The sequence below is a fragment of the Lichenostomus cassidix genome, chromosome 1Aa (genome assembly GCF_008360975.1).
Source record: "Lichenostomus cassidix isolate B80296 chromosome 1Aa, HeHo_3.0, whole genome shotgun sequence".
NCBI classification, from domain to species: Eukaryota; Metazoa; Chordata; class Aves; order Passeriformes; family Meliphagidae; genus Lichenostomus; species Lichenostomus cassidix.
In genome coordinates, this window is record NC_139480.1 from 48,957,374 (window position 1) to 48,982,140 (window position 24,767).

A 24,767-nucleotide genomic window follows, 5' to 3' on the forward strand; every position below is an offset into this window, starting at 1 on the left:
CTCCCAAGGGCTGGTTTAAAACAAACTTCACTGAAAATATTAATCCTGGATTCTTGCAAGAGGGTTACAAACAACGTAGGGAATGTGCTGAGTGAAAGAAGCACATGGTTGCTGCTGGGTTTATAGATTTCACAGAAAGGAGCTCAGTAGTGACTGTTAAAAAGTTTTAATGTCTTTGAAAACAGCCCTGGGTGACCAGCTGGGTTTGGATAAATCTTGTCCTTGGAGCAGCAGTTATGCAGGGAGATCTCATGGCAGCAGTGGGGGCACCTCTGCATCAAGACCCAGCAATTAGATATTCAATATCTAATCACTAATATAAAGTTACTTTAGCACAACCAAATTGAAGTTTTCATTTATCTCCTCATCCCTGAGCAAACCACATCTGGCTGTGGGTCTAATTTGGTTACTCTTGGATGGTGTGACCCTGCCTGCTCTTGTCCTGGATCTGGCTCTGGCTGCTGCCCTCCCTGTCCCCAGCCATGACCAGTGGCAATCCCCTACCCATCTCTCTCTGTCCTTATGGACTTGCTTGGAGTAAAACCCTTAGCGACTGAAGTGTAAAAATATTATCCCTGGTGCTTGCTGAGAGGATTAACAAGCCTATTAGCATCACCGGATCCCTCTCTGAATATATTTGCATACATTTCCTCCCTGCCCATTAGGTTGGCGGTTGTGTTTTCCCTCTCTGACGCTCCAGCACCTGCATCACAGGGCTTTTCCAGATGGATTCACAGGCCTGGCTGGAAAACACCTGCTTGGCCCCACAAAACTGGAGCCATTCCTGCCTGCTCCCAGCCAGGGCACTGAGGCAGGGAGTGGTGTGGTGGGAGAAGGGTGGGTTAGAACAAAGGAGAGGACTGGCAAAGGATAGGGACTGGCTGAATTTGGTTTCCAGACATGAGAGTGGAGCTGCCTGGGATTTCACCAGGGCTTTACAAGGCCATGTGGGTGCTGGTGAAAGCCAAGCCTGGTGGTCCTGCAGGTTCCTGGTATGCCAGGTCCTTTTGCAAGTGGGGAAGGAGATTTGACCCATGGAACAGGGGTGTAAAGCTGGGGGGGAGGAACAGATTTGGGGTCCTCTCTTGCAAGAGACCCCTTCCAATCCCCTGGCATGCAATATCTGAGAGTCCTCATCCTTCTCTTGTCCCTGCAGCTTGTCTCTTGTCCTCTTTGCAGCTTGTTGTCCCACGCAGGGAAGGAAACCCCCTGCAGAGGGGTAAAACTGTTGTGGGTGGCAAAGGTTTATTCTCTTCATCTTGCACCTTCCCAAAAAGAACTGATGGGCTCCAAGTCCCTCTGTGGCACCAGGAAACACCAGCTGAGGTGTCCATTAGAGGGACTTCAAGGGAGCAGCCCAATCAAGCTCACCCTGCTGGGATATGGTGGTAGGGCTGGGGTGTCCCCATGAGACACTCCTGTGTGGCACATGAGGGCCACAGGAAAGCTGCTGCAGGGCAAGGGACACCCAGGTTCTTAGAGAAGAAAAAATTGGCACATGAAGTGGGACCAAGTAAAAATAAACCTTCCCTCCTCCCGCCCTGCCGCGATGCGAAGCGCCTTGCGCCGGGTGTCTCCCTGCCTCCCAAAATAATGCCGGGTGCTGCCACCACCCCACGTGGTGATGCTCTCTCCATGCCTCCCGTTTCCATGGTGACCACAAGGAATGTCGCCAGGGTGACAAGGAGGCAAGTGAGCTGGGATTTGATATTAAAAATGAGATTTTGGGGTTGTTTGGTTTATTTTTTCGCCCCCCTCCCCCCCCCCCTTTAGTTCTATTTTTGGGGTTTCCCTTTCTGCCTCTGCTGGTCTGGAAGGCTCCTCCTGCAGAGACCCTGGGCCAGGCAGCAGCAGCTTCATCCAGGGCCCTTCTCCACCTCTGAGTGTCCTGTGAGGTGATGGCTATGGGATGAGAGGAAGGACAAACGGGGGTTTCCTAATCATTAACCTAAAATATTTGTTTCCTTCTCTCAGGAAGGCTTCTGTGCTTTTGCCCCTGGTGGGGCTCCAGGTGTCCCACTCCATTTCTGCTGCAAGATGTAGCTCAGGCTGCATCCAGACCTCCAGGTAGAGTGGGCAGCGTCAGGGATTTGTCTGAGAGGGAAATGATTCTACATTCCCAGAGGGGCTGGGGAACATGGTGGGCTTGAGCACCATGGGCATCTCTGTGTCTCACCATCTCTGCCTCCATGACCAGGTCAGTTTGGCTGGGCAGTTCTGGAACACGGGGGGCAGAGATGGGATGGTTGGAGGAGGATCAAAGAGGGAGCCTGGCAGGTGCTAAGTAGTCCAAAACTTTGTTCTCTTGTTTAAACACTCACAGCCAGACCCGCTCAGGGCAGGGTCAGCTTGAGGGTTTGTGCTGGCTTAGCTGGTATCACAGGAATGCAGGACCATGGGTGTCCAAGCAGGGGCTGCTGGCATGGAGGTAGAACTTCTCTTCATGCCCAGGCAGGAGAAGTGGCAGGCAGCGTTTGCTCACCTTCCCAGGAGCTCTTGCTTTCCACTCCACCCATCTCTCCATCCATGTCCAGCCATCTCTCTCTCACTCTCTCTCTCTCCATCCATTCCACCCTCCATCTTTTCAACAACACCTCCTTCCTTCTCTCTCCATTCACCTCTCCATTCATCCCTCCAAAGATTCCTCTGCCCATCTCTCCATCTCCTTCCCTCCTTTCATCCATCCCTCCCTCCACCCTTCCATCCCTCCATCCCTCTATCCCTCTGCCTCCCTCAATCCCCACAGCAGCACTGGGAAAGGTTGGCGGAGTGGGGCTATTTTTGGGAGCGTCTCCCTGGCAACGGCTGCCACCACCGTCTGTGGTGGCTTTTCCATAGGTGCTAAAATATTCCACACTTCTTATTAAAGACGGTGCTGGTGGAGACGGGCGGGGGTGGCGAGTGTGAGCCACCCCGCTGCTGGGGCCGGCGGCCATGGGGCGGTCAGGGCGTGGCACCCGGGGGGCACAGGGACAGCAAGGGGCCGGTGGCATCTTCCATGCGACATCCCATGTCCCTCTCGCTGGTTCTGGAAGTGCCTCTTTGGCAGTGCTGGGCTGCCACACCATGCACAAGGTGCAGCTATTCATCCTCCTGCTGCAAAGGCAGAGGGAAGTACGGTGAGGTCTCGGGGGAGCTGGGATGAGGAGCAAAAGGCAGAGAGGGGAAAAGCTGACCTGAAGCTGAGGTGACTGCAGGGCTGCACTCGGTGGCTTTGCCCGCTCTGGGAAGGAGCAAGATGTCTCAGCTCCATTTCATCCTTTCACCACGTGAAGAGGAAAGGCCTGTCATAGTGCCAGGGGGATGGAATGCTCTGCCAAAGGGCAGCTGTGTGGATGCTGGCCAGTAGCTCTTGGGAAGCAGCCCCACAGGCCCTAGAAACAGGGCTTTTGGGCAAGTAAGTACCCCTCTGCACCTAACTAGATATCCATAGGGATGGCTGCAGAGGGAATGGACAGGCTGGCCCTGCTCCATCCAGGCACAGCAGCCCCCCAGGATCCTGCACTGGAGCAGTAGGGAGCAGCCTTGGGTGCACTGGGGTGAACCAACCCATTCAGGAGGCTGATGTGCTCCTGGTTTGCACCTGCTCCTCTGCATGGAGCTACCAAACCCACCCTCTGCTTCCCTGGCAGGGGCTTTGCCAGGTGGGAGCAGGCTTTGCTCAACAGGATGGTGTTCACTGGTGCTGGCAGGGGACAGCAAGCTCCAAAGCATGTTGTGCAGGGGTCATACCGTGTGCCACACCTTGGGATGATTTTGGGATGGAGGATCATGATCATTGCAGGACTGGGGCCCAGAGGAGACACAAAAAATGTTCTTTTTAATATTTTTTGACTTTTCAGTGCAGGTCTTAACACTGGGGACAGCAGATGAGACACCAAGACAGAAACCATGTCCTCGAAAAACTCTGTCCTGGAGCAGGGCTGTCCCCCAGGACCCTGTGCCTACAGCCATTGCCTGTATGGTCAGGGGTCTCTTCAGCCTCTGGCTTTGCTGCAGCACAGTCCCCTGGCCCTCTGTCACTCTGTCTCTCTGTCCCCTTCTCTCCATGTCACCAAGAAGTGACCTTTTCAAAGCCTCTGAGATGCTACTGGCCATGGAGACCTAGAAGAGGTTTCTTGGACAGGTTTCCTGGCAGGGTAGCTGTTCACTGTCCTGGAGCCCTGAGGGCTCGAGGGTAGTGTGTCCATGTGTCCATGCTCCTGTCCTCAGCATCACCCATCCCGGCAGGAAACCACCAGCTCTGTAGAGTGGGGAGGCAATGCCCCACAGCAAACCCTCTGCATCAGCTGGGAGAGCCTGGTCCTTCCTCAGGGTGAGGTGTCAGCCCAGCATCCTCCAAAAACACCCTCTGACAGTAGTTATTTCATCTCTGTGCACCAGCCCAGCAGGAGGATCCACCTTCTTGGGGGCATCTGGCGGCCCCACCATCCCTTTCCCGCTGCCGCTGGTTGCTCTCGTCTCCCCCATGGCGGCTCCGCAGCTCTGAGCTCACATGCGAGGATGGGCTGAAGTAGCGGAAAGCTGTTGGATCCTACCACGGAGTTACTGACTTCTCAGCTACAGACTGCATAGCAATCAGCGAGGGGGAGAGGCAGCCAGGCAAAGGGAGCGGAGCGCAAAGCGAGGAAGAGAGGGGGGATCTGGGGACTGGAGCAGGGGGGCAGCAAGGGGCACGGGCAAATAGTGCCAGAGCAGGAGGGAGCCAGGCAGGAGGGGGAGACCTGAACCCGTCGCTGAGCCACGAAGGCACATCAGCACTCCGTGGGATGGACGCTCCTGGGAGCAAAAAATTCTGAGAGGCAGAGGCAGAAGGAGAGCGCTGGCGTGGGCAGGGCAGAGTTAGGAGAGGAGCAGGTCGCAGCGGAGAAGTAGCTCTTCGGCTGGGAAAAAAATAAACCTAGGCTGGAGGCGAGTGAGGGCTGCAGAGAGACTTCCCTGATTCCTCCGGTCCGGCTGAGGCATTTGATGGTGAGATGGAGAAACCGGCCGCTTTCCCCTTCCTCTGATGCTGGCTCGGCACGGCTGGAGCAGGCGGCAGCCCTCGGCAGGACCCGGGTAAGAGGCGGTGCCGGGGCTCGCTGCTCTCCTCACCGGCGTGAGAGCGGGAAGGGCTTTTTCTCCCTTAGGAAAATAATGTATTGTTTCACTCGCGTTCGCTCTGAGGAACAGCTATAAATATAACTTAGGGAGAGATGCGTGGCTTCGTGTGAGCGTGCCAGTGAATAATAAAGTTGCCTGTGTGCATGGCGTATTGGCGCACAGCTCCCGGGCGGCCGCGGGCCGAGGGGCAGGGGTGGGCACCTGCCTCTAAACCTCCCCAACTTCCCTCCCCGCCCCCTTGCCACCCGCACTTCGGTCGCTTTGCAGGTAACTTCTTCATTTTCTCAGCTCCCCGTGTTTTCTTAGAGTCTTTTCGCCCTGGGCTGGGTCTTGCTCACCTTTTGTTTTTCCTGCGCTGTGGATTCTTCTCCGTGCCGGTCCTGGCCGGTTCGCAGAGGAGAAGGCAGCTGGAGACCTGCTCTCCAGGCTCTGGGGTGCAGATGGGGCTGAAGTGGATGTGTTTGTTCTCCTGCTGCCTGTGGAGCTTTTCGGGCTCCAGACCTGCCCCCCTCTCCCTCACCTTCCACTTCTCCTAGTCCCAGCATGGCTGATCGTGCTGGTGGCGGTCAAACACCCCCCAGACAAGCACAGTGCAAAGGGTCTTCTGGATAGTGGGTGTGGGTGAAGGAGCTCAGCAGGAAGCCATGAGCAAACTACCAGAGAAACTCTGCCTTTGCTCCCTGTTGGCAAGGTCAGCATCCCCACCGGGGCAGGAGAGGGCAGGCAGGTTTGCGTGGTGCTGGCACATCACCTCGGACACCCCTGGCCCTTCAGCCCCCAAGGCTCTCTCTGCTGGGCAAATTGCCTGGAGTCAACCAAATCCTTCTGGTGAGAGCCTGGAGTTTCCCATCCCCACTGCCCAGCCCTGACTCCATCCATGGCAAAGCAAACAGCAGCTCTGGGGCCTCTCCTTTCCCCCCTTCCTCCCCTCGGGGGTGTGCCGTGAAGGGCAGACAGTGACGGTGTACACGGGAACGCCTGGCAGAGGTGAGGGAGCTCCAAGACTCCTCTCAAACCCTGTTCTGTGCCCTCCTTGGCTTCTCAGGAGGAGGCATCCACAGGAGGTGGGAAGTGTGAAGATGAGCCCAGGGCTTGGGGTTATCTGGAGCCTGGGAGGGACCAGGCAGGTGCATGGGGAGTGACATCTTGACAGAGACATGGGAATGTGTCCCTTCTCCATTCACCACCAGAAGTGGCACCCACTGAAGCCTGAGACACCTCGGCACTTGGCCACTCCTGTTTGCAGCCATTGAAAATAATTATAAGGACAGGGAAAATATGTGCCTTAGGAGGGAAGCATGAGTCTGGTGGGGACAGGGGGTGGTGGGGACGAGGACGGATGGTGAGGATGGCCACAGAGAGGATAAGCTGGAGAGGGCTGATCTGCAGGGAAGTGGGTTCCCTCTCCTCCACCTTTTTCTCCTTCCATCTCTCTCCCTTGTTTGGATGCTAAGATCAATCGCCCAGACGTGTGGTGCTGGCAGGGGGCCGGCAGTGGTCCTTGCCCCTCGCAGCCCCCCGCCGTGGTTTGCAAGGAGAACCGGAAAGCGGGGAGGTGGCTGGACTGGGGAGGGATGGAGTTACCTGGCAGGACCAATTCTCACTAGCCCCTCCAGCCTCTTGGCCACCCCAAGCTCAGCCATCAGCCACGCCCGGGAAGCAGCTGCATCCCTGGGGTGGTGACACGAGGGTGCCAGCAAGGGGGATCAGGGCACGGCGATGGATACCTGCGCCCGCCGCGCTCTGACATCAGTGCAGACGCAGAGCGGAGCGCTTAATGGCCTTCTGCCCTCAGCGAGTCCCCCAATCCCGCCTCGTTATTGCACTGGGTTGGCTTAACCCGGCAGCGCGGCCAGCAATCAATAGATGGATGCTGGCGTCTTAGCAATCGATCCCTTACTCATCCACGCGGCTCCCAGCCTCCCGCTGGCGCTCGTTTTTCTGTGAATGGCAAGGGCTGAGTGAAGCTGTCTGCGCTTGCCTCGCAGCGCTGCGAAACTGAGTCAGGCTGAATTCCTGCTCCTTGACGTCACTGCTCCTGTGCCCCTGCCCAGGGCAGGGAGCCTCGCAGGGAACCCCCAGAGGAACCGGCACTGGTTTTCCTCCCCAGACAAGGTGGTGTTAAATGGAGATGGTTAGGATGGAAGCCCCTTCTTGGGAGAGATGCTGAGTCTCCGGCAGTGGGGAGCTTGGGGACTAGCAAGGGCTGCCTTTGGGGTGGTTCTCGCCCTCAGACCTCTCAGGTTCGTTCTCCAGCAGTGAAGGGGATGCCGTGGGATGGCAGTGAGGGATGGGATCAGGCTGCAGTGTGACCCTCTCCCTGCGGCCCCACAGACCCACGCTCCTCCACGCCCGTCCTCCCGTGAGCCTGGCAGCAGGCAGCTTGCCTCAGGGACAGCTTTGGCATTCACCCCCTGGTTTATCTGGGGAGGAGATGACCATCATGTCCTGGCACCGGCCATGCTGGCAGAGCAGCACCACTGCTGCTCTCACTGTAAATGAAAGTGGAGGGAGAGGAACAGGACACCCTGCAGCCCGGCACTGCCCCTCAGCACCAGCTAGGGGCTCCTGCCGCCGCTCTGCCCACGCTGCTGCCACCATGCCGGTGGGTCTGCCCCTCACAATCTGGACGGCTGCTTTATTTCTATGGCAACATTCCTCCTGAAACACTTCAGAGGGAGCCTGGTGCTGCTCGATAATGAGGGAAACAGCGTCCCCCATTCTGTCCCCTACAAAAGGCTCAGAGAAATGACCCTGACACCTCTCCTCACCTCCTTCCCTCCCTGGCGAGCGGCACCAGCGTTGGTACAATGAGCTGCTGGCCTTGTCCCAGCTGCCTCTCTGCTGCCTGTTCTCCTCTCCCCTGCCTTCAGCTCTGCTCTCCCCTCTCCTCTCGCCCGCTCCCTTTCTGCTGGCAGCCTGCTTAAGCTCCCGCGCAGACTGACCGGCTGAAAGGAGCCTTAAGAGCAAGTGAATGTCAAAAGTGGCTGCCGTAGAGGAGAGTAAAGCCCCGTGAGAGCTGTATAGATCGGCCCCGCCGGCAGCACGGTGAGTGCGGGGCTGGAGGGCACCGGGGATCCCAGGGGCTGGGCAGACAGGCGCTTCATCCCTCTGAAAAGCTCGACGGCATTACGAAGAGGCGGTGCCTGCCACGGGAGTAGACACAGCGGCCCCAGAAGTCCTCTCCTCTCCCGTTCCCGTTGTTCCCACCACCACGAAAAGAGGCTCGTGTCTGGGTGGAGGTGAGCAGGCAGAAGTTGCGGGCAGCACCGAGTGCCAGCAGGCGACAGGCAGGTGAGCAGGCAGGATGCCAGCGGGAGCGACTGTCGCAGCCCGGAGGAGCAGGGTATGACAGCACCCCGGGGGGGATATCGCAGTCCTGGCAGGGTGCAGCCGCCGTGTCCTGCTTCTCCCTGCTCTGCCCCAGCCCCATCCTGCCCTGTCGGAGAGCTGGGGGGTAGGGGACGGAGGGGACAATGCTCCTCTGTACTGAATTGGGTAGCACTTAGGCTTGACACCTTCCAGATGTGATTGTTAAACCTGGCGGATCAAGCTGCAGCAAGACAAGTCAGCAAACCCGTAGTGAAATACTCGATCTGCTCTCTGCGGGAATGTGATTTTGCAGCTTACCTGGGATGCTCCCTCTGCTCTGTTTCTGGTGCCTAGCAGGCACGGCTGAAAGGGGAGAAGTTGGGGCCCTTTCAGGAGGCTCGTGGCTCTGCTCAGCTCCTTGTCAGCATAGTGACATGGGAGCTGAAGGGAGATTTTTTTCCCCCTCTCACCGGTGGGTTAGTGCTCAGCAGCGAGGCCAGGCTGGGAGCTCAGCTGCCGTGCAGCAGCTGGGTGTGGAGCAGCGGCTGCAGCCTCTCTCGATCGGGGCTTGGCGCAGAGCAGGCTTTGCCCTGGTTATTGCTCGCCCTTGCTGCTGTCACTGTTGTTATCATCAGTCACAAACCATTTGCGGGCACCTGCCTTGCTGGGTGCTTGGCAGAGGCACTGACAGTCCATCCCTGCCCTGTCAAGAGCTCAACTGCAGCAGGCAGGCAGATGACGTGAGCCACCCTTGCCCCCCTTTTCCTGCACACCTATAATGATCCTTGTCCCCTGACTAGCCAAAAGCCATCAAGACACCCAGCATGGCCAGGCACTTTGAGCTGAAGAGATGCCGAAGCACAGGGATGCTGCTGGGAATGGCCTTACATCAAGGCTCCTGCAGGACAGGATGCCCAGTGAAGGAATTCCGGGGATGGGGGGGATTAGGGAAGATGCCTTTTGCACTGGGCAGTTGAGCTGGGAAGCTGCAGGAGGTGACCTGAGTGCACTGCATCTGCCAGGGACGTGAGGACCTCAGGGACACCCCACAGCCTTCAGTTTTTCAGCTCTTGCAGCTGACATGCAGCTGAAATGCCCCTGTGTTTCCTCAGGAGCAGGTGGGATGTGGTTTGCACCCGGGCTGCTACAGAAGCTCGGTTCCTTTTTGGCCAAAAACACCACCCAGGGAAGGCCAGGGGCCTTCTGAGCATTTAATTTTTTCTATAATGCCAACTACAAAGAATAACACCCACCTACCTCACTCAGCAAAAAAAAGCAGGGACTTCTCCCCAGCTGCCACTCCAGCAGCAACCTCTCCTTCCAATCCTGCTCAGTCAACCCCCAGCCTCTCTGTCTTGTACCCCCAGCCCCATTTTGGCCAGAGACGAGTAGGTGAATGCCAGTGCCAGTCCCACCAGCCCCGCCATGGGGTATTCCCCCTCTAGTCCGAGATCTTGGGGAGCAGGCAGCTGTTCTTGCAGCACCATTGTCTGGACGGTGCAGCCGCAGCAGGGATCGCTGGGGTGGTGTGGGAGCAGGCAGGAGGTGATGCTGTCACCTTTCTGTGCCTCTTCCCGACTTTGTCATCCTGGGGACCTTTGTGTGGTTCCCATTTTTATCTGTTTTTTTCTCCCTCTCACTCTTTCTCTCCTTCTCTCTTCGCTTTCTTCTCTCCCCCTCCCATCAGCATGTGGGCTGATCACTGCTCAAACTTTTAATTCAGATGGTAATTGGAATAATAATACGGGCAGAATCCTTCTGGCTCCGTTGCTGCAGCTGGCTTCAGGGAGCTATGAATAGCTCTGAGTCACACACTGAGATGGTTTAACTTCAAATCATTTTGTTTTGTTTTCATATTACCCATCCTCAAGCTCCAGAGCTTCTCAGGGGGAAAAAATATCCCCCCTTCTCACTCCACCCCAAAATATAAACCGGGCAGAAGCACATGAATAAAATCCTCTTTTGGAGAGGGAAACTGGTCAGCGGATCATGCCTTGAGGGGCAGATGGGGACTGTTGGCACTTAATCTATTTATAATTATTGAACGAAAAGGCAGAAGTGTGTATATAAAAATGGTATAGAGTTGATTACAGCTTCCTCCCCTCACCTTCCATATGTCACTTGCCTTTTTAATACGGTAAAGCTCTCCTGCACGGTGACTGTGCCTTCGCGTGTGCCCGTGCAGTGCCTGGCACCCTGCCCTGGTGGCACAGAGGAGCGACAGCTCGGCCACTGACTCTGGTGGCAGGACAGCCCCCCATGGCACCGAGCTGCCCCCTGAGCCCCGGCATGAACCCTGGGAATATTCATGCTGAATAGGAGAAGAGACAGAACTGCAAAGAGGATGGAGAGGACGCCGAACGCTGTGGGTCTGCAAGGCTCTGCAAAAAGGCAAAGAGGTGCTGCGGGTGCTTCCGCCCTGACTCCCCAAGAGGAGAGAGGTTCATCTGCCATGTTGTCAGCGTGCCCGAGCTGGCAGGACGGGGCTGTGGATGCTGATCCCGAGCCAGCCGGTGCTCCGCAGCCGGTAACGGGGATAAAGGCACAAAGCGGAGCGCAACCAGCGGCTGCGGTATTGACCACAGACAGGAGGGAAGCATTTGCCAGACAACTCCAGATAAAGCAAAGACTAAGAGAGTAAAAATACCCTGGGATTTTTCCATCGCCGTCGCTCACAGTGTATGTCCCAGAGCACCAGATACGGTTGTTATAAAAAGAGAAGTGGGGGAGTGCTTTAGCGTGGACTTTTCTGTTCTGTTTCATGAGACTCTTCCATTGCAAATTTGAAGGAGGATTGACAATATATGATCTACTCTGGCAGGGGCTGGAGAAAGCCTGGTACGTGCGAGGCGCTGCGCCCTGTGTTGGGGAAGGAGCCATGGAGACATTGCAGCAGCACCAAACTCCTTGACCTTATCAGCCTGCAGATCCCTTGGGAAGGGACAGCAGCACTGCATCCCCACGTGTCTGCTCAGGGCCAGAGCAGAACCAGGGTGGCAGCGTGGGCTGGTGCAATGGCTTGTGCTGCTGGAGCACAGTGTCACACGGGAAGGAGGAGATGACTGCAGCACCGTGGTGGTGTCCCCAGCATTGCACAATCTAAGACACAGGCAGGGGAAAGTGGTTGGGAAAGAACAAAGTGTAGTGGATGCTCTGAGGCTGGAGGCAGCTGCTGGCCCCTGGAGACGCACCTGGCTGACAGTTTCGATGGCTACGATGTCCACGCTGCAGCAATTTCACAAAGGGCTGGGGGGCTTCCACAGGCCATGAAATACAGGCAGCAGAGGGGTGGAGAGACGTCTGTCCAGACTGCAGCCTCCTGCCTAGCATCTCTCCTTTCTGCACCCACCAGCTTGGTTTCATCCCACTCCATAGGAGTTGCTACTGACCCTGCAGCTTCCTCCTCCACGTGTGGGTTCCAGGAGGCAGAGCAAGCTCCAAGAAATGTCCTCAGGCATGCTCCAGATTCGTGTCTATGTCCTCAGCCAGGCTTTCCTCCCCCTTGTCCATGTGACAGGCAGGTGCCTGTCCATGATATGAATATAATCCCCTCCTGCTGGCGACATCTCTGAGCCTTCCCTTTTCATTTCATTTGTGTTTCACATTTCCAAGCTGCAATGGGACCTTTTCACAGCCATTTGAACTATGTTTGCATGGGGCTTGGGCTCCTGGTAAGGCCTCTGGCCTTGCCAATCTGGCCAAGCTGGCCAGATTTTGCAGACAGGCATGTCAGTGGTGGCTCTGGGCCACCAGCTGCTGAGGAGGGACAGTGACCCAATGTGGTAGCAGTCCCCAGCCCAGGGCTTCTCGCCTGCCTGTCTGTCCTTCCCATGGCGGCACCACGCGCTGTGGGGGTGTGTTGGGGTGGAAGTGGGAAATGTGTTTATTTTTGTTCGTCTCCTGGCTCGTGCCGCTCTGAGTTTGTGGCACTCGGTATTACTAACACTTCCCTGTGCCAGCTGGCAGCAGGGGATGAATCAGATTGGCAGCACCACAGCATAGACCCTTCACTGGCTGTCCAGCCTGGAGTGATGCCTCTGGCCAAAGCACCAGTGATATCCCCTATGTCTGCCCAGGGTGAGCCCAAAATGCCAGGGGCTTGACTTTGCTTCTGGACATGTCTCAGTAGCCTGTGGGGCAGGGTTGTCCCTTCTGACCCATGCTGCTGGGCCAGATGGGCTCTGTCCCTCCTTTACACTGGAGGTCTCAGGTGGCTTCATGAGCTTCTCTCTGCCCACTGGCAGCACCCCCAAGCTGGGGTCAGCTCTTCAGCCAGGAGGACAGTTTATCCTCCTGCTGCCAAAAAACCCCTTTTGCAGTTGTGGTTGTTTAACCCCAGCAGGCAACTAAGTACCACTCAGCCCCTCTCTCCCTTTCACCTCCCCCAGCCCCACTGGGGAGGAGAATTGAAAAGAAAAGGTGAACTTTGTGGGTTGAGATAAGAACAATTTAATAATTGAAACAAATAATAATAATAATAATAATCTAATAATATCATTATTATAATCAATAATAATAATAGTAATTATAATAATAAGTAGAGAGAGAGAATAACAGGACCCAAGAGAAACAAGTGATGCACAAGCAATTACTCACCACCCGCTGACTGATGCCCAGCTTGTCCCCTGGTCCCTTCCAGTTATCTCCCCCAGTTTATATACCAGGCATGGTGTTCTGTGGCATGGAATATTCCTTTGGCTAGCTTGGAGCAGGCCATGCTCCCTCCTGGATGCTTGTGCAGCTCCTCACTGGCAGAACATGGGAAACAGAAAAGTCCTTGGCTTAGAGAAAGCTACTACTTAACAACATCTCCAATGTGTCTGTGTTATCAGCATTATTTTCACACTAAATCCAAAACCCAGCACCGTGCTGGCTACTCTGAAGAAAATTAATGCAGTCCTAGACAGGATCAGGACAGCAGCTGATTGCTTCCTCCCCCTCCCCTGCTTCTGACAACTCAGCACACATGGTGACATCACAGACCTTGGAATGTTGGTGGTTCCAGCTGTCCCCAGAGCCCAGATGCAGAGGTATCTCATTCTCCTCTCCCTACTGAACATCCAGGTGTTCTAAACAGAGGGATTTTGGTGGCCATAACAAGCATTGCTGGGGCTGCAGAGGGTGGCACAACTGCTTGTCAGTGTAAACAGCCTGCATGACCTGTGCTCCAGGAGGACACTTTGGATTCTCCTGCTTGCTGCAGCCCAGAGCACCCTGAAAAATGTCACGGCCATTTAGGCTCCTTGGGCTAATGATGATGATCTACCCAGAATCGCAAGGCTTGGGAGATGATGATGATGATGATGGTGACAATGATGAAATTGAAGAATCAAGGAAGTACTGCAACTCTGAGCATGCTTCACCCTCAAGCAAGGGCATTGACAGCTCAGATGACAATCAGACAGAGGATCTGGAAGAACCCATCCCATTTTTCCTACCTTCCAGGTACATGGTGAAACATAAACCAGTGTGGTTGGACAGGCATGCACTGGAGCATGAGGAGGAAGATCAGGAGTTTCAGAAACCATTTTACAAAGACATGGGAACGTCTGACAGCCTGGCTGAAGATGAGGAGTCCAGCCTGAAATATCACCGTCCTGAGCATCAGAAGTTGCCAGCTCTCCCAACAGCCAATGCAGCAGCAAATGGCTCCCATGACTTTTTGCAGCATGGCTCAGGCCAGGACTCAGGGTCAGAGGCCTCTGCCACAACTGCCCCTGCCAGTGACAATTCTGTGGGACACCCAGAGAGCACCAGGGGAGCAGAGCCCCACATGCTGCACAAGGAGGCTGGTGAGGACAGGGAGTCCCTGTCCCTGCAGCCAGCCTACGACACGCTCAGGAAGGAGAACAGCATGCTCCTACTGGAGAACAAAAGGCTCAAGAATGTGAACCTTGTGCTCACGTCAGAGAACTTTGCATTTAAGGAGCTGTTTGACAAGCTCAGGCAGGACAGCGCTGTGCTCATGAAGGAGGGTGCCATGCTCAGGGAGGAATACAACGAGCTCAGGAAGCAGTATGGCAGGCTGGGGAGTGAGAATGCTGAGCTCAGGAAGGACAATGCCTCGGTCAGGAGAATGTTTGATGTCTTCAGGTACAAACTGGAGAGACAGACCTGCATGGTGTCGAGCCTGCAGGATCAGCTGCAGACCAGCCAGGAAGAACGAGAGAGGGAAGCCCGAGAGCTCCAGTCCTTAGTCCAGCAGACTGAGTGTCATCTCCAGGTAATGACACGGAGGGCTCTGGATGCAGAAATAAACGTGGAGAGGCTGAAGCAGAAGGTCTTCATTCTCCAAGGACAGCTGAAGAGATTCAAGCTGGGGAATGAAAACTGGAGAGCAGACTGGCCTGGAAGCAGTGAAGGACAACATAGATTTCACCAGGCAAAACCCCCACGAGCTCATAATGGGCACAAATGGCTCCCACAGGCAGATTCTGCCTCAGGAGTGCTGCCTGTTGTTGCTGAGGTCCTTGAATCTAGCAGAAAAGTTCTCAAATTTTAAGCACAAAAAGATCTATGAATTCTGTGTGAGTTCTTTGGATCAGTGTAGGGTCCGAGGCCATGGGTCTCCCACTTGCAGCCATTTGCTGCAAATAAAAGCATTTACTTTCCTGTTCTCAAATGTGTGTGCTCAGACTGGTAGCCTTTATCCTTTGTGGAAATACTTTCCTTGTGATTAAGGACCAGTTGCAGGTAGTGATGTGGCTTTAGCTGCTGACACTCTGTTTGGGCACTGCAGAGCCAGCAGCAAATGCTGCCCAGGCTCTGAGCTGCACTGTCCAGCCATGCTAGGCTCTGTTCAAGAGGCTGTGCCACAGCTCTGGCTGACAGGGACCCCCATTTGGGAGCCAGAAGAAAGCACAGCTCCACAGCATGCAGCACTCTTCCCATCCCACAGCTCTACCAGCCTGAACTGGAGGTGAGCAAAGCCCTTGTATTTCATCTGCTTCCTTTCATCCCATCAGAGGTGATGTCTGGAGCTCCTTACTCGCTGTTTTTCAGTTGGTGGTCCTAACTGGGGAAAACTGGTGGTCACCCCTGGCCAGGTACAGCCCCATTCTGCAGCACTGATGATGAGACAAGGATGGTTCTCACCAGCTTTTCCATCTTAGACAACATCATTTGCTGTTCCTCTCTCCTGCCTGTGTACAACCATTTGCAAGCAGCTTTAAACCTTAGATTTGATCCCCAAATCCTTGGATTTTTCCCACGTCTGGCAACCAGTGGCTGTTCATCGATGAGACTGGGAGGAAGCAAACTAGCTGGCTCTGTCTGCATTCACACTCTGCACTGGCTGGTGTAATCCAAAGGCTCCAGTGCAGGATTAGCATGGGTATACAAAGCCCTTCCTAATCTGTGAGTCATTGCCCCCTCTGTGCATTTCACTTCTCAGCAGCTCTGAGCAGGTGAAATAGGCTGGCTCTTCAGTCTTTGGCTTCCCTATTCTTCTCTTCTGGGAGGACTGGGTTTTGACATCTACTGGACATCCTCCCAGGGCTCTGCTGCTGAGCTGCTCCTTGGATGCTGTCCACAGGGCATGTCACAAGGTTTGTTTCCTCTAACTGGCTTCTCCTTGGCTACCCCTAAGCCCTTCCTTTCGGGCTCCACCTATTGCTTTCCTTCTTTTGTTTCAAACAAGGGGGGATATTCTGCACACCCTAGAAGAAAGTCCCCCCTGGGTTAGGCTGGGCTGACGGGGATCCCTGAGGGCTGCTGTGCATTCCTGTGCTTTGTTAGCCCTTGTGTGCAAGGTATTTAGCCTGGCTGAGCTCTCTTCCTGGTGTAAGCTCTGATATTAATATACAGTGGCTCAGGATGAGGGCCCTGTGAGCTGCTCAGCTGCTGTGCCCTTCATCTGGAGACCAGTGACCGGCTGGCCCTGCTCCTCTGCTGGTGGGAGATGCTGGGGAGTGTGGGGTCTGCAAGCCATGCTCCCAGTTTGTATTCATCAGCTCCTCATCTACCTGAGCCAACACACCCTGAGCAAAAGGCTGGGAGTGCTCTGGACTGGGACGGGTGCTGTCAGGCGAGGCTCTGACTGGGTTTTGCTTTGTCCTTTTCTGCCAGGTGTGTGCCCAGGGGCAATGGCAGTGGCAGTGCTGGTCCCAGCTGGCCAGAGGTGAAACGTGGAGCTGCTCAGTCCCGTGTGAGTGCTGCTGCATGAGCTCCCACGCCCTGCCAGCTCCCACGGCCCCCTGACATCTGATGACAGAGTGAGCCATGGGCAGCGTCCGAGTCAATCGGTGAGTAACCCTCCCCTCAAGACCTGCTGCTGCCCTGGGTGACCTTGTCCTCTTCATCTGGCCCCTCAGACCCTACCTTCAGCATGTCTTTTGATATATTCTTCTCTAATTACCTGTCAGGGGCTTTCCTGTTGCAAGGAATGACTCCTCTCTCCTCCAAACTAAAACATGCCATATGTAGGGCTAGTGCTTGGAGGAATACTTTGGAGGAGAAGTAAAGCACTGCATGGTGCTGGACCAGAAATTACAGATTCCAGCAGCACTGTAGGAACCACATGCTCCCAGGAATCACAACTCCAGCCACCAGTGCTCTCCTTGCCGTGACATGTGGATGGAGGCCCACACTGGAGTACTCCAGCTGACATGTCAACACTGTAGGGTGGGAGGGAGATACCCCCAGGATGCTGTGAGGCTGCAGCTTGTCAGGCATGAGGGAAGAACAGTCTTCGTGCTTCAGTGATTTCTCAGTCTCTTGATTTCCTCAGTGGTCAGTGCATCTTCTGCCATCACATCTTTAAGGAGTATCTGCAACTATCACACACGAGGGGCAGTGTCAGAGCTGGCTGTGAGGGAGGGGAGCCAGAGGGCAAAGGTCTCCCAGAAAGTGTGTGTGTAGCTTCTGCCAAGGAAACTGCCAGGGCTTTGGCTGTTGATTTCCAAATTACACCTTTGGCTTTGGATAAGGGATGCTGGAAGCCACACGTGTTGCTGTGGCAACAGAATTGTCCTGAGTGCAGGAAGTGTATAAACATTGTCACCACATGCCATGATATCAGTGAGCAGAGCAGAGGAGAAAATAGAAGTTCCCAGCCTTGTATTATATGAGGGCCAAAACGGGGTCAAGCTGTGGGTGCTTGCTTCCAGGCTTCCTGGCCACCCCAGCTGCTGCCAGGTTTCAAAGCCTTGTATTCCTCCTCACCGTAAAGGCTGGAAGAAACCACAGAGCTACAAGCTGCTGCTGTTTTGCTGTCCTGTCAGGACTCTGCTAGATGTAACCTCCTGGCAGCAGCACTCAGCAAACATTCCAGCTGATCTGCGCCAGTTGGGTCAGGTTGGCACCATGGTGCAATAATCCCTGAAATGTGCTGCTGTGAAATCCAGCAGGGTGGTGCTGTAGCCCTGCGAGCCATCCACGCCTCCTGCCCTTGCTGTCTCAGTGGTTGCTGTGACCCTTCATGTATTTCTGATGGAAGTGCTTGTCCCTTCTCCTCCCAGGTACAGCATTGTCTCCACCGAGGAGGATGGACACAAGGTCTCTGCGCTGGGCAGCATGAACGGGCACAGCCGGAACGGGAAGGGCCACTCTCCCCGGCGGAAGCACCGCAACCGTTTCGTAAAGAAGAACGGCCAGTGCAACGTCTACTTTGCCAACCTGAGCAACAAATCTCAGCGCTACATGGCCGACATCTTCACTACCTGTGTGGACACGCGCTGGCGGTACATGCTGATGATTTTCTCTGCCGCCTTCCTGGTCTCCTGGCTCTTCTTCGGCTTCCTCTTCTGGTGCATCGCTTTCTTCCACGGCGACCTCAACGCACCGGCGGTGGCGGGTGGTCCTTCTCTCCTCAAGCCCTGCATCATGCACGTGAACAGCTTCTTGGGGGCTTTTCTTTTCTCGGTGGAGACACAGACAACCATTGGGTATGGCTTCCGCTGCGTGACTGAGGAGTGCCCGCTGGCCATCATGGCAGTGGTGGTCCAGTCCATCGTGGGCTGCGTGATCGACTCCTTCATGATTGGCACTATCATGGCCAAGATGGCAAGGCCCAAGAAGAGGGCCCAGACCCTCCTTTTCAGCCACCATGCGGTCATCTCCGTGAGGGATGGGAAACTGTGTCTCATGTGGAGGGTGGGCAACCTGAGGAGGAGTCACATTGTGGAGGCCCACGTCCGAGCCCAGCTCATCAAGCCCTACATGACAGAGGAAGGGGAATACCTCCCCCTGGACCAGCGGGACCTAAATGTGGGCTATGATGTGGGTCTTGATCGTATATTTTTGGTCTCACCCATTATTATTGTTCACGAGATTGATGAGGAGAGCCCCCTCTATGGGATTGGCAAGGAAGAGCTGGAGACGGAGAACTTTGAGATTGTGGTTATTCTGGAGGGGATGGTGGAAGCCACAGCCATGACCACACAGGCACGAAGCTCTTACCTTGCTAGTGAAATCCTTTGGGGTCATCGTTTTGAGCCGGTTGTGTTTGAGGAGAAGAACCACTACAAGGTGGATTATTCGCGCTTTCACAAGACGTACGAGGTGGCCGGCACACCTTGCTGCTCAGCCCGGGAGCTGCAAGAAAGCAAGATGACCATCCTACCTTCTCCACCACCTCCCAGTGCCTTCTGCTACGAGAATGAGCTGGCACTTGTCAGTCAAGATGAGGAAGATGAAGATGATGATGAAGTGGGTGTGGTGTTAGGGGGCAACAGCAAGGAGGAGGGAGGTATCATCCAGATGATGGATTTTGGAAGCCACCTGGACCTGGAGCGGCTCCAGGCAACTCTGCCTCTAGATACAATCTCTTACCGCAGGGAGTCAGCCATCTAACCCCTCCAGCCTCCCCGTTCCACACCCATTGCCCACAGTCTCTTCTGTTCCGTACCCATACACTGGATAAGTCCCTTCAAATGTGCCACCAAATGGTGGCAATACTTCCCATGATTGCCTCTCAGCCCCTGAGAACACCAAGGCCTGGAGCTGCTCTGATATTCTCCCTTTCTCGTGAGGTCATACTGCCTGGGAGAGGAGTGAGGATGCACTACTCTTCCCAGGCATGCAGCTTGGGCTAGAACCCCTTTCCTGCCCAGAGACAGGAGAGCAGCAGGCCTGGTTTCTTGTCTCTGGAGAGGTGACAGGAGTCCCTGCCTTCAGTGGACAGATTGGGACCTACAGCAAGTGTTTCTGCTGCTGAGGCTACAGCAGACTTTCTGTCCCCTCTCACTTTGGGTAGTCCCCATGGCTGTCAAGGGTCATCACCGTCACTGGGAGAGGAGCCACACCTAAGCACTGACCAGATGAGGATGGAAGGGAGAGTTTAGGACTCCTGGAGGGAGTGGGGAAGGATCTCAAGGGAGGAGTTTACTTGCATGTTTGTTGCTTGTTGCACATGATTCTGTATATAAAGCAGAAGGAGAACTGAAATCCACATTCTTCCACTGCAAACGCCAAGCTAGGAGACAAGGACGCTCTGCGTAGGCTACTCTGCACTCTCCTTGGCTTTTGGTGTCTGCCACCTCCAGAAGCAGCTCGGCTCCATGGACTCAGGCCCAGTTCTCCCAGTCCTCTTGAAAAACATGTTCTGCTCCTCTCCTGAGATACCTGGCAGAGGAGGCAGGGCCCTGTGCTTGCCACACTCAGACTGCTCCCCGGCACGGCACAGCACAGCCAGGATGACAGACAGGTGACCTGACTGGACAGCAGACCCTCCACTTGCTCCTTTTTCCTCCTCCATTCTTCTCCCTGCTGTCATCAGCTGTAAAACTGAATTTGTAACTATTTATTTTTAATAAAGTCTAATATCCCAAGGGGAGGTTTGGAAGCAAAGGACAGACCCCAAGGCTGCAGCTTGGTATAGAGACTGATGAAGGTTATTAGCTCTGGTGTTTGCTGTTTGTATGGCATTGGAGCCTGGAAGCTCCACCATGAGGGCTCCCTAGTTCTGGGCCTCTCTGGTAAAGCCCTACAGTAAGAGGCCAGAGAATTTGCTCAGGGAGAAGGTCATACAAATGTATGGATGGAGGGAATAATTTGCATTAAAATTACCAATAGGATGGGTCAAACAATCCTGTTTGCTTTGGAGATAGTGAGAGTTTTGCCCAGGGAAGGGTTATAGCTATACTTGGTGAAGAGCCAGGGATATGCTCTAGCTGGAAAGCTCAAAAACCCCATAAAAACCCCCCAAAGCCTCTCTTTTTTGCTTGAGGCAAGTGGAAAGAAAATGAGAAAAAGAAAAAGAAAATCAGCCAAAGCTAGACCTGTAACATCCACTCTGTGGCCATTTCATGAAAGAGATGAAAATCTGATTAGCATTTTCCTTCAGGAGCAGCAGAATCACCCCTTCAAAACTGTAAATGAGACGAGGACAGAAAGACAAACAGGGGGCTCAGGAAGCTGCTCTGGGTACCCAATAGTTGTGCTATGGTGGGGAATGGCTGAAGAAATTATGTCCCACCTAATCCCTGATCTACAAAGCAGAAAAAAAGCATCTCAATATCAATTTGGAATTGGTCCAAGAAGCAAAAGAAAGAGGGGAAGAAGCAGAAGGGTAAGGAAGGAAATAGCAGGACTGAGAGGAAGAAGCAGACACAGGAGGCAGATGGTGGAGAAGGAAGGGGATAAAAGGAAGAGAAAGTGAGGTTATATGGAAGTGCATGTGAGAAAGAGCACAAATAGACTAACAAGATATGTATAGACCCAGACATGGTCATTTCTTGGTTCTGTGGGAGAACAGCTGTTCTGCCCTGTTTTCCTCCACTCACTGTAATAATTCCATTCACCAGAAAAACTCCATTCACCACCACTCTCTGGGCCCAGCCATGCAGCTAGTTTTCTACCCAACAAACAGTGGACCCATTCAGTTTCTCCAGGCAGCCAATTTCTACAGGACATATGCTTTGGGAGACTCTGTCAATGGCTTTGTGGAAGTCCACAACCTTTTCCTCATCCACTAAGTGGGTCACTTTGTCATAGAAGATCAGGTTGGTCAAGCAGGACCTGCCTTTCCCAAACCCATGCTGGCTGGGCCTGATTCCCTGGTTGTGCTGTGTGTGCTGTATGATGGCAAGGTGAATTGTTTCATGACCTTTCCTGGCACCAAGTCAGGCTAACAGGGCTGTAGTGCCCCACATCCTCCTTCCAGCCCTTTTTGTAGAATGGTGTCACACTGGCTAACCTCCAGTCACCTGGGACCTCCCTGGTCAGCCAGCACTGCCAATTAATGATGGAAAGCAGCTTGGTGAGCTCTTCTGCCATCTTTCTCAGTGCCCTTGGGTGGATCCCATCCAGCCCCACAGACTTGGGAGTGTCTAAGTGGTGTAGGAGGTCACTAAGCATTCCCTCCTGGATTGTAGCACCTTCACTGTGTTCCCTGTCCCTGTCTTCCAGCTCAGGAGACTGGGTACCCTGAGGACAACTGGTCTCACTATTAAACACTGAGGCAAAGAAGGCACTAAGTACCTCAGCCTCTACCTCACTCCTGTAGTGCTCCTCAGCTCCAGAGCCCGTCTGGCAGAGCAGTTTACCTCAGAGTCTTCACTGAAATTATGGATACACTGGATTTTGGGTGGTTGCCATCCTGCCTGGTTCTGCCAGTGCTGGGGCAGAGCTGCCTCTCCTCAGAACTCCAATACTCCCCACTCGGGAAGTGGGGTGCCTCTCTCAGCACTAAATTTGAGGGTTTGCTGGTTTAGGAAATGAAGTCGCTCCCTCCTTTCATTATTTACTTATTTTCCCCTGAGGGAATAAGCAGGGGCTGGTATTGACCTGGCTTTTAATCCAGCTTTCAGAGTCGTGTGCCTGCCACTGGCCATGGAAACAAACTAATGGAGCGAGAGAGAAGGACTTTGCGTGCGAGGACACGGGCATTCAGGACACAGGCTGGGGTGGTGGCCTCCAGGAGAGGGGACACCCTCACGGCTGGGCACCTCCCTCACTGAGGTACAGCATCCTTGGGATGGCAGTGCTTGGTGGGGATGAAGTGCTCACAGCCTCTTGGGAGGCTCATAACCAAGGAGTGAGTGTGCAGAGATGCCAGGCAAGGTTGGTGGACCAGGGAGAGGCTGGGGCAACACACAGGTCATCACTGCTGCCTGGAAAAATGGGACAAGATTGCAACAAATCTGAGGGAACAAGCATCATTCAGCCATACTGGTTCCAGCCCCCTCCATTTGTCTGAACTTGCTGGATGTTTTCATGTCATGTGTGGCATCAGAGCGGAGAAGACAGTGAGGCATTGAAGAATACTCAGCTAAACCCCTGCTGTGCATAATAAAATTGCAAGAAAGCTTTCAATGCTGTCAGATCATTAGAGAGGGGAGAGAGAAGGGGGTTGAGGGGAGGGGGCAGAGGGAAGGAGAGAAACAGCCAGTGTAGGAAAACAGAGGTGATGGGTGAGTTTCTGCCTGTCAGACACTCCTCATGCAGCTGTGCTGCTGTTGGCTCACACAGCCCCTCCAACGACACGGTGCAGCACTCCAGTGACTGTTCCTGCAAGCTGCACATGTGCCCACAGGCTTTGCTGATACACAGCAGCAGGACATCCTTCTGCACAGGTGCTTCTTTACCTGCACACTGGAATCCCAGAGCACTCGTGCCCAGGTACACACTGCATGTGCCTACTTGTGAATGCCACACATGGAGGCATAACCCATTCCACACCACAACTTCATCCCATAAACACCCAGTGACATTCACAAAAGTGCCACACAGAAACATCTATCTCAACAAGTGCCTCTCTGGCTGTATGCTGGGGACTCCTTTACACAGCCTGCGAGAAGCCACTGGGAGAATCCATCTTGGAAAACTGTTTGCTATAGAGGAGGCTTGACATTTTTAAGGATTCTGCAAATCAGCTGTCCAGGCCATCCATAACTGTAAACACACCAGCTATTTTACCTTTTGCACACAGTGTGTGAGCATCAGGTAGATGATATCTCCTTGCCCTGTGCTCTCCAGAGAAGATACCTTTAATGCATGAGAGAGCATGATGTCCCTGAGGTCCTTCCCTCCTCCAGGATCTGATGGAGGGACTGCTTCCCTAAGACCTGCCTCTAATCCTGAGGGGTTGGCAACTTGCTTTTCAGGAGGAAGACACTGCTTCTTTGTTTATTCAACCCCCATCCATATTTCTTTCCTGTCTTACTTCTAAACATCTTAATTGGCTCATTATTGAAAGCTATTCAAATACCAGAAAGACAATGGGGAGAGGAAGGACTTTCTCCCCATGAATAAGATCCAGGCACTGGTTCAGATCCTCTACCCCATGACAACTAACCATGCTGTTGTCACTCTTGCCAGCTCTCAAATGAATGTTGTTGTTGTGAAATGACACTTGAGAAACTTGTTTCATGTTTTATTTTTGGTGACACTTTTGGACAACCCTTTTGAAAAGAAATCGTCATTGGCACCTTTCAACTCACACAAAACTTGCTCAGCAAAACATTTTGGTACACACTGCAACTAAAAATATTTTTAAGAAACACAACAATAATCTCAATTGGGGAGAAAATGGCTTTGGATTTCCATTATTAGGAAGCTGTGCTGAAAATGTTTGTGCTTCTGGACAAACACGTTAGGTTTCAAACAGCTTGGTTTCATCCAAGTTTAGCCCAGGAGTGGATAGGACACATGGCACTGCTCCAGCAGCTGTGTGCAGGCTTGTGACCTCTGCAAACTCCTCTTCTGTTTGAGCTTTAGCAGCTCTTCTTTGCCTTTGCAGGAGGGCCTGAGGTCTCTTCCAGCTTTTGGACAGGCAATATGAAGTGACCATTGATTTAAATGTCACAAAAAAAAAACCCAACCCAAAAAAACAACCCAGAAAAAAAGTCTTACCTTCCCAGGCCATTAAGGGCTTGCCCCCACGAAGTCAATGGTACTTTGGCACTGCCCATGGTAAGAGCAGAGTTGGGCCCTAATGGAGCATCACTATTGGAAAACCCCGCAGGCACCAGCCCTGTGCTAAATCCGCAAAGCTGGGATGGGCTGCTGCTGCATGTGCAGGAGGGGGAGAGAAGGGAATGCAGCCTGCTGGGATGCTGAGAGCTTGGGGTGGTGTAGGGCAGCTGGGGCAGCCTCGTTGGTGGAGACAGAGGGGGACAGCAGAGGGATGGGGAGCCAGGGGAGCCAGCGGAGCCAGGAGAGGCAGGAGAGCCAGGAGAGGCTGTCTGTTCGCAGCTGTCTGCGGCACGGGATCCCACGGCCGGGAGATGTCACAGCAGCAGGAGCTGAGATGGCAGGCAGCTCTCGGAAGGGCTGCACAGGCTTCTCCTCCTGCCGTGGTCAGCAGGCACTGCCCTTCCCGGGCGCGGTGCGCTCCCGCCGGCAGGATGAGCGGCGCGGCGACACGGGAGCAGCCCGGCCATTGCCCGGCCTCAGAGCACCATCTAGAGATG

General features: G+C 54.1%; 1 protein-coding gene and 1 pseudogene across 1 annotated transcript; both read left to right on the forward strand.

The window, feature by feature from the left end:
• Window positions 1-4,682: 4,682 nt before the first annotated feature.
• Window positions 4,683-22,668, forward strand: KCNJ4 (potassium inwardly rectifying channel subfamily J member 4). Its single transcript, XM_085048767.1, has 3 exons — window positions 4,683-5,058; window positions 16,483-16,658; window positions 17,874-22,668. Exons 2-3 carry the CDS (start codon window positions 16,636-16,638, stop codon window positions 19,204-19,206), a joined length of 1,356 nt encoding a protein of 451 aa, XP_084904893.1. The 5' UTR covers window positions 4,683-5,058; window positions 16,483-16,635; the 3' UTR covers window positions 19,207-22,668.
• LOC146443762 (uncharacterized) lies at window positions 13,350-15,037 on the forward strand (annotated as a pseudogene).
• Window positions 22,669-24,767: the final 2,099 nt, after the last annotated feature.

Coding starts and splice junctions, on each gene's coding strand:
- KCNJ4 (XM_085048767.1), top strand. CDS start 16,636: ATGGGCAGCGTCCGAGTCAATCG. Junction 16,659..17,873: donor GGCAGCGTCCGAGTCAATCG/GTGAGTAACCCT, acceptor TTCTCCTCCCAG/GTACAGCATTGTCTCCACCG.